This window comes from Truncatella angustata (assembly GCF_020726525.1).
Source record: "Truncatella angustata strain MPI-SDFR-AT-0073 chromosome Unknown BKA67scaffold_1, whole genome shotgun sequence".
Taxonomy (NCBI): Eukaryota; Fungi; Ascomycota; class Sordariomycetes; order Amphisphaeriales; family Sporocadaceae; genus Truncatella; species Truncatella angustata.
In genome coordinates this window covers 5317082-5326697 of record NW_025763381.1, presented here as the reverse complement: position 1 = coordinate 5326697, position 9616 = coordinate 5317082, and the positions used below count along the sequence as shown (strand labels likewise).

Below are 9616 nucleotides of genomic sequence, written 5' to 3'. Positions count from 1 at the left end.
GTAGCCTATCTTGGCGGCATGCTAAGGTATGCCACGGATTGGGTTCGAAAATGCATGGGGTTAGTTGGACAACTTGGGAATTGCCATCACTCAATCCCTGTGGCAGGCTCTTCAAAAAAGCAATCAAGTAAGGGAGCTGCTTTTAGAAGAGCATGTTTCCATTATCTATACGAACTGACTATCACGCAAAGAAGTAATGCTGTCTTCCATCCTGCGGGTCGGGTCTTTTTGGGCTCTACCATACCATGGTGATCAACAGTGCGTATCGCGGCTGGAAAAATTCCAACTTTTTTTCCTTTTTGCTTTTGGTGGTTGGCGATCCGCTTAGCCAGGAGTTTGGGTGCTCATCTCGAGCCTGCCAACCTGCCTACCATGGCCCAATCCATCGAAGATCAACAGCTGTGGACCCTCATGATATTTTGATAGATATTCGAAATCTCCGCCCGAGAACTGTCAAGACCTTGCGCGTGAGTATATATGGGTCGGTTCGACTGGAAAACAAAGCATACCTGTTGTCGGACTCAAAGATTTGCCAAGTATTGCATAATATGATGACGATTACCGGCTGGTCGAGTCCCTATTTAGAATGGTATATTGCTACGTGACCGGCTCTGCAGGCCAAGGAACTATGCATGACACTATTACGGAGATGCACGAAATCCCTGATCAAACGGGTCATTTGCCGGTCAGCCTTGCAGATTGACAAGCATATCCCCCGCTTTCATTCTTTTTTTACAGTCTCAAATGATACGCTACACGAAACGTCCGTTCCTAGAGTTCTCGGAATATGGTATTCCACCTATGCGTTTATGTTTGAGCTGGAGAATCTTGGTTTGGTTAGTGGCACAGCCTAGTTAGTACAATGTGGCTTGACCAGTATACTCCAATATATGCGCTATGACCTGATCACACAGGCGCCTTCCGCCACGTGTTTTCCTTGGACCAAGAAGAGTTAGAACTCGGAGACTTTGAGAAAACCTGAACAGGAACCTAGTCTAGCACAGTCGGGAAAATTGAACAGGCTGATGCGGGAGATGTAGCCCAAGCGGTTCAATGAAAAATGGCTATATTTCAGAAGCAAAGGTCCTATCCGTATTTGGTATCCACAACTCCAATATGCGCCTACATGAGGAAGAAAATCCGACAATCTTGGTCGGCGGATGCATACATATCCGGCCCTTCCTCATCCACTCAAATCTAATAACTAACGCCACCGCAATTACTCGAGTTTTCAAGTCATCGAGGCACACATGCATGGTATTCCCTTCCAAACCACAAGCCTACCAATGGTATTGAATGGCTCCGTATGGATCTGGGCTGCCGTATTCGCCGCTCTCGCTATTGCTGCTATTGCAGCTGCTGTTTCGCGTCATCTCATCCAACATCTTCTGCTTGCGGTGTGCATAACGCGACCTGAAGCGGCACTGCCATCCTTCGCTCCACTTGGGCATTGGTAAGCCCCTGTGGCACTCAAGTGTGTTCCAGAGCTCTGTGCCACGGTCTCTGAGCATGGCACCGGTAACGGGGCCGTTGCCTGCCACACATTCATGCCAGAATGCCCATTTGATGAGCTCCTCCTCCAGCGTTTCCCACTTCGGCGGGCGCTGCCGCTTGCGTGTGTCGATCTGGCAATATGCCGGGTCCGCAGAGATATCATCTAGCGGGTCGTACTTGTAGCTCAGGATCTCGCTTACGGTACTCGAGTTCAAGTAGTAACCGTACTTCTTCTCCCACCAAACCGAGGCGTCAGCGTGTGTTTTGGCACCCTCTTTAGTGGCAGGGTCGAAGAACCATTGTCGCAGTGCACGACGCTGTGTGTTGGTAATAGCCTTTCGACTCTTCATGTTGATACAATGATTACATGAGGTTGTGTCTCTTGTTTTCTTTCTTTCTTGTGTCAACTGAGTGAGCAAGTACCTCGCCTAAAAGGAGATTTGAGCACGAGAATGGAATATCAAAGTTGATAAAGCTCCACTTCCCGCTCATGCCACGGCGCTGGAACTGATCAACATCTTATATTCTCCAGTGCTGAATGTACGATGTCGTACAGTTGACAAGTACATCTTTGACATTCAAATCAGGCAGGCCAGAATTGAAATTACATACCCATTCTAGCATCCCTTACCATGATCGAGAACTGCTGATGCGTTAGTCGCGCCTTGCTCTTTCAACTGCTTGGGCCCCATATCCCGTCATCTGGACCCCTGAAGCTTCAGATACTTGGCTAAGATGCAATGTTGATCGTTGCCATAGACGTCATAGGCGGATAGCCTAGTCTCGGCAAGCCGCCCCGGACCAAATCCTGCTCCTTGCCGCTGTTTCCAATGTGGTTAATACGCACTTAGCAAGTCTATAAAAAAAAGAAAGAATACGACAGCTCTCTTTGACTGTTGGACCCTGAGATCCAGTGCCTGAATTGCCATGTCAGGAGTCTTCAGAAGTTTCCAGAGACCAGGCTCACTTGAATGAGACAATGTCGTGATGGATGGATTATCCAGTATCGGCATTTCTCATCCACTTCGTATTGCATACAAGTATGTTACGACCGGCAACACGGGCTCCATCTCCTTGCAGATCTAAAGCGAACACACAGTCTGTGAAATTCAGTTACAGACGACTTCTCCTGCATACCCCGAAATGCATGTGGATGGGGCATCCTGATCAAAAGAATTTGACAACCTTTAGCGGATGGCTCCGGGGTGCCAACATGCTTGCCGTAGATCTTGGCTTTTGTCCCTTTATGGAACTGATCAACAACACATAATCCACTTAAGGAGATAGACATCCAGTCGAGGACGGCTGAAACTTCCAGGCTGCAGGCAGGGAGAATCCAATTCAGGCCAAGCTGCAATAGCTCAACTGCCAGCTGAAAAAGTTCAATCAATAGGCCGCATCGTGGGTCTCACCCTGCTTTAGCGAAATGCGCTATGCGCTGCCAGCGAATTTCACGCTCCCCTTCCTAGGCTCGTCATAAGCAATAAAGTTGGATTGGTCTGCCACCTGCGTAAAGTCTTTTGATGATTCCATTCCGTATTCAGACCTGCAGCAGGTGACAGTTTTTCTACCAGTACGTGTTGTGGCGCTATAATTCTGCAGCAATAACGGTCCCTCGCGGATAGGGGCCGGCGATCTATCATAGATCCTCCTCGAGATGTGGGGGAATCTTTATGGACCAGGCTCGACCCCATGTCTTCTGTATTCGTGTCAGGGACAGTGCCGAAGTGTTCTGTTACGAATTTAAACTTGCCTGTCTCCCCACAGTAGTCTGCCGTTGGACCGTTCAGCCCTGGTAAGTATACTGTATGGATAACTCAGAACTGTGAGGAAGTTGTTCTTCTTCAACGGGTTAGAATAAAATAGTGAGCGTCATAACTCATAGTGTCGGCCCAGTGGCAAGCGTAAGCTGCATCGATGTGACCTTGCCCCAGCTCAGCGACTCACTGCAAGTTCCCGCCTCAGTGATAGCTTTCGTTGAGCTGCCTATCCATTCCTGGAGGTCGAGCAGCAATGCCACCGATACAAACCCTGTAGGCTTCAAGCACGTCAGCCTGTCGTGGAACTCTTTCTCCCTCATCGAGTAAACCGGAAGAAGGCCTGTCGGATTCAAATATAGCGAGGCAAGTAGCCTTGGCCGATTCAGAACCCTAGAAGTGCGTTGTCGTTCACACAAATTAGCCTCCACATCAGCACTAACGGGTTTTGGTGTCAGCACACCGACTCCAAAGTTTGAATCGAACTCCAAAAGAGTATCCTCAAGGGGCAGCGCCACACTCCGGGTGAGGCCAGTGATTATATGAGCACCCTGGGGAGTCGGTTTTGATAAGGGGTATGTAACAGTATGTGAACTGCAAGACGTAATCGTGCAGTGAGATGATGCAGTGGCAGTCATATGTGTCAGAAGTGCATCAGGGAAAGTCCTGAGATGGCCATAACACTATCAGTATCAATTGATATGATGAGGCAACATTGAGGCGGACATAAGGAGACAGACTATGCAGCACTGGATGACTCGGCAGTTGAGGCGAATATGGTTCCTATATGTTCTTGGCCGAGATTAGTATTCATGGATTGCTTGATGATGTAGTTGCTGTGAAAACATCTGCCAGCCTAAATCCTGACATGACATTATTGTTTTTGATAACCGTTAGCGTTTGAGAGTCCAAGGGTACTTGTAGATGTGGTACGGTTGCGGCGTTGGGACTCTGGAAAGAATTCGCAGTTTGAGGCGGAGTGGAATAGGCATTCAATCCATACTTCCAGACAACACTTACAGGATCTGATATAGGTATGACAAAATCATTGTCTAGATGCCCCATCCTAATTTGGCAGAAACCTTCTCTCTGCATCTGCGAATAGATATTGAATTCATTCGTCAATCGCGTCAATGAGCTTGTTAAGTGCAGTTGGGCACAGCATCTCCTATCCGGTACCCAGCATATTGACCTCTTTTTGTGGAGACCGGTTGCTTGTTGTTTGTCTCTCTCAGTCTTGACTGCTCATTTTCTCTCAGCCCTCATCATATGCTAAGAGCCTGCACTGACGACGTGCTTGTGGAGTGGTTAAATCAGTACAGCGCGCATTCTGGGGATGTAACATGTGCTAGAGTCTTGTTAGTATCGTGGGCGCGTTCTTGAGAGGTCGGTATCATTGCATCCCACCTTACAGACAGAACCTGAGACGAAGGTCGTCGTGTCAGCCTCTTGCTCGTCCCCCACGAATCTCCAACTACAGAGATTTTCAACTTGAATCTACTTTGACACTCTATACCCAACTTAGCGGTCTTTGAACTTGTATTATGAGTGCGTCATAACTCCCTAATGCTCGTCGTTTCACCTTCCTCTCGCTTCTAGCGACTTTCAATGGAGTTAGTCAATGGAATTAGTGGACGCTTGAAAAATATGAAAGAGCGATTAGAATATTGCTCAACCGGCGGGAAACCTGATTGCACCAAGATTGTTTCGTTCCATATCTGCGGGGCTGTTGAGGTCATTAGCAAAAATATACCCATTTTTTGCAAGGGAGATGGTCTGTCTGACATCTACGTTACGTCGCCTTTTCATATCAGACGAAGTGGCGCTAGCAATTCAACCTGCCTCGATGCGGACTGTGGAACTCTCTGTGTGTCGTGTCTGCGCTCGAGAATGTGGCAGATATGGAAATTTCGCGATCGGCATTACCCAGCCATAGGTGATGGCTGTTGCGCGACGTTTTTATATGTTTGAGGGATTAAATGTACCAAAGCCCAAACCCGACTCTTTGGGACTATGTATTTCTCTGAGACTCACTCAACTGCACCGTTGAGGCGTCCAGCACGCTCATTGGGGGGTTGAGCTTCATCGCAGCATCTCTTTGTGCACGTGTCAACAAAATTGGGCGACATCGCAAGCAGCGATGGGAGATCAGAGCGTTGTGAGACATGCGCCTCTAGCCTGGCACTAAGAACAGTAGTCAAGTGGCAGAACAACACGCTGAGACTTACAAACTTTCAATAGATCGTGTTGTAGATGGCTCATCGATGCACTTTTCTCCGAACTGGGGATGGTCTGTGGAGGTTCGAATCATTGTCAACGCCAATCAGCACCGCGTAGCGACATACTAATCAGCGGTATGATTGAAAGTCTCTCCTCTTGAGCTATTCTCACGTCGTCTGGGAACCTTCGCTTCACAATCCAAGGGGTTTGCTGCTATGACACGGGGCAAATTGTGTTTAAACGTGTGGTCGATGCTCTCATTACCCTGATGATTGAGTCTTGAGAAGTGTTCAAGGTCTGTGAGTCGTCATGGTAAAAGGAGGGTATTTCGGTCACGACAACGTGGCAAAGATTCAACTTGCATTCAGGATGTCGTGCATGCCCTCGAACTAGGCGCTTGTTATAGGGGTCTTCGCATTCTGATGACACTTAAGGCACATTTAGTTGAGCCTGCACAACGTGGTCAGTGATCACCAGAGAGAGATTGGGGCGTGATGGTTGGAATTTCGCCTTTAACCGAACCTTCGCATTGCGAATGTACTCGAATTCGTATCGAGGCTTCTGGCGAAATTCGTTGCACATCCTGTTGCTGAGTCCGAACATCGACCATCACCCATCACCAAAGTACTGCTTGCTTACACCAGACTTGCTAGTGATTAACCATAGCTTCGGTATCCACGGCTTTGAGCGCAAATAATTGTTGGACATCAAATCGATGCCGATTGTGTCTTGTTGTTTACGACTACGACGATTGTCCGGAATATCGCCGTAGTGGCCAGTCACCTGGGGCGGTTTCACACCAGACAATCTGCGAGCGGTTACTCATCAGTCTGGGTGACGAAATCGGTGATAATAATGTACAGAAACGACATAAATGCTGTGAAAGAAGTCACAGATAAAATTTCACACTTGAGGGCGTAGCGCATGAGTAGTAATACTCGGCACCACGCGACGCAAGCGCCAGCCTCCGGGAATCCATCGGCGTCCTCACCATCAACTGATATATGGAGCTGAAAAGAGTGCAGATCAGCGGTATGACACTGCAGGTGGTGGGATAATGATGCGGCCCAACTCCGAATAAATATTTCAATAGGTGCAGCACGATAATCGTGACTTGTAAGGAAGTGGATGATCGCGATGTGTGTTTGCGTCTAGGTTCCACGATACGGAGTGTACGGCAAAGCAACATCCAAGTACTATACCCCAAAGCATATCTGCGTTTGCCCATATCGCTGGCCCGAACACTGTTCTTTCTGGAGAAAAGAAATCAATAAACAGTCTGAGTTTGCCAGGGGCGATTCCGGAGGGCTGTACTAGCTGGTGTCCAAGAGGTCTGACATGAAGTCAACTTGGTGTCGGCAGTTGTGCAGATCGGCGGAGAAGCTTTCAGACAAAAGTAGCCGGAAAGGGAAGTCCATCGACATGTATATTCAGTGCCTGTCACGTAGCTGAAAGGAGGCGAGCAAAACGTCATGTAAGCATCAAACCAATGAAATAACAGTCAGTACCCGGAATGATGAGGCCCACTAGTCTCCAAACGACCTGACGTGCAGGAGTGTTTCGAAAAGACACCTTCAGGTGGAGAGATAGAATTATAGTATGTAGTGGCTGATCGTGTATATGGAATATAATATGATGACAAGCAGATTTTCGTCCTTCTTTTATCAAATTATGGTTTCCTATCATGGAAGCCTTGGGAACTGGTGATCCCAGATCTTGGGATGGTACATGATAACTTCAGGTGTGATACTCCCAGAGCGCCAAAGGAAGTGTTTCAATGACTAAGTTTTAGTAGCAAAAGCCACTACATGCGTGAGATTGTATACAACAGGAAAACTCACGTCGTCTCAAAGTATGATTGCGAGTAATTCCGCTATACTGGGGTTCACGGCTATGCAGTACATATTGTTGTGTAATTCGACCGGCATGAACACAGTTCCACCGGAGGGATCAATCTCACTGCGTAAGGCAGAGTCCCATCGGCATGAATTACGAGTGGCTTCAACTCCGAGAAGCTTAATTAGAGTAGATTGGTTTCAAGTAAATGAAACTAGGCTTGACGTATTCCCAGTAAGAATAATGTATCCACCATAACATGAATTTGCGACGTCGGAAATCGGCAGCTTGGCGTGTCTCAGCATCATTTTGTCGGGCCGTGGACCTGGCTGTAATTTACACGTACTACGCCATAATCATCACGCCGCTGACGAGTTTATTATGGACTGTGAGGCTGCGTGATGACTATTAAGGCAGAGCGCGCAAAGTTTTTGAGTACGTGTTAAGTTGAGTGAAGATCCTCAACATAACGAAACTGACGATAATTGGAAATCGCGACTGGTACTCTTACAAATATTGCATAGATCTGCATAGTTTAGCCTCGTGCTTCTTGGAAGCACTCGGATGCCAATGTCCCACGTGTTTGGGCTTTGAAATCCATTTTTAAAAGGCTCAGAAAGTAAAACCTTACCATGAAATGTACTTTTGTCATCATTTGCATTTGCTTCAAATCAGCTGAGGGCACGATCAGGTTGTTAGCTTCTGGATCTGGGGGCAATGGCGGCAATAACCTGCAGGGATGCAAACACTATCTATGTCTTGGTCCACCGCCAATGGTGAAGCATAGCGACGTTGAATTTTCGTTTGAAATGCAGGCCTGGGCTGTTATGCTATCAAAATGTGGCCATACGTTCGTATGGAATATGGCTACATGACGGCCAAGGAGTAGCTAGTTCCACCACACTAGATTGCAGACGAGTTACTAATTCTTAACTCACGACATAGTTATATTTTACTTGCAAAAAGAAAAAAAGAAAAAAAAAACAAGTGATGCATTGTTTTGACAGGACTAAACTCTCTACTTGCGTGACATATTTACAAACCGCCATGAGAAAACTACGCAGGTAGTTTCAGCCGCTCGAAACCGTTATGTCCGTTTTGTCCCACGTGACACAGAAACTGATCCTTTGAATACACCACGTATCGTAGTCGGAGTTACATTCGGAATTCGAAGGATCGTCGTAAAACATGGTGGGCCGCAGCACTTCCGCTGCATCTTCATATTTTGCGTAACCCCCTGCTGGTGCCGATGAGCGGGGTTGTTGTGTGCAGCTTGAAGTGCCGGGAACGGCGAAGATCGGCATCACGCCTCAGCCGCTGTCAGAGTTTCATGCCATCGCCGTGGCAGGCACACCCTTCGTTATAGCTGAGAGATCTGGGATATACGCTGTCGGAGCAACGGTCCGCGATTAAGTACAGTGGGTAAATATTCATCATCCATTTTATATAGCCGGTGAACTTAATATAACTTCAGGTGCTATTGCGGATCCACTACGGGTGGCATTGACACTAGTCGCAGAGACCGATCGGTTCTCGTAGAAAAGTCTTAGGTTGATTGATGGTTCCGTGGCGGCGATATCATCTTTTACGCCTGTTTTGACCTGTTGAGGTCAAAAGACAGCACCGGTTCCACTAGGCCAAGCTGGTGATCTCCCGAAAACCGATAACCGGGGTTTGTGATTCTTCGGACCGGCATTTGTATAACGAACTCGGATAGTCCCGCCGCCAGGGTTAGGGGACAAAGTGACCTTCCACTACTACCATATGGCATCATCTGAGAGATGGCGCTCATGTAGTCCGTAGTGTAGGTTTGATGCGGTGACTGGCTATGCGCTATTTGAGTTCATCTCATCGATAGGACGGGGTCGTCGGTAGTTTAGACGCTGCACAATAAAAGTGCAAAATATTAATCTGTTAGGAGAACAATACTGCTACTCCAGACCTCCTAGCTAAATTTGTCACTAATATATACATGATGCAGTGCATTGGTGTCTTGGTTCTCTTCATCCCCTTCTGGTTGCGGACCGTATAGTAAGTGGTCGAACAAATTTGAACCTTCAAGCCCTATTTCACCCTAGTCGTGAATCACGGTGCTCTTGACACACCAGATTGCGGGAGGGTCCGTTGTGATATGCAACGAATTCGCATGCCAAAAGTTCGGTGTGCTCTGCGATTGATAAAAGTGTCCTATACCACTAGGCAATGGGAGTTGGGGTATACTGGTGTCTGGCCCGACCTTGGAGCAAATAAGATCCCATGATTTTAAAGCATACTCAAGTAACGTCAGCTTCAAAAATGGTATATTTACT

General features: G+C 47.4%; 1 protein-coding gene across 1 annotated transcript; it reads right to left on the bottom strand.

Moving 5' to 3' along the window:
- Positions 1-3373: 3373 nt before the first annotated feature.
- Positions 3374-3889, bottom strand: BKA67DRAFT_653687 (uncharacterized protein; the record flags this gene model as incomplete). The annotated part of the gene is made up of 1 exon (XM_046106415.1): positions 3374-3889. One exon carries the CDS (start codon positions 3887-3889, stop codon positions 3374-3376), a length of 516 nt encoding a protein of 171 aa, XP_045964646.1.
- Positions 3890-9616: the final 5727 nt, after the last annotated feature.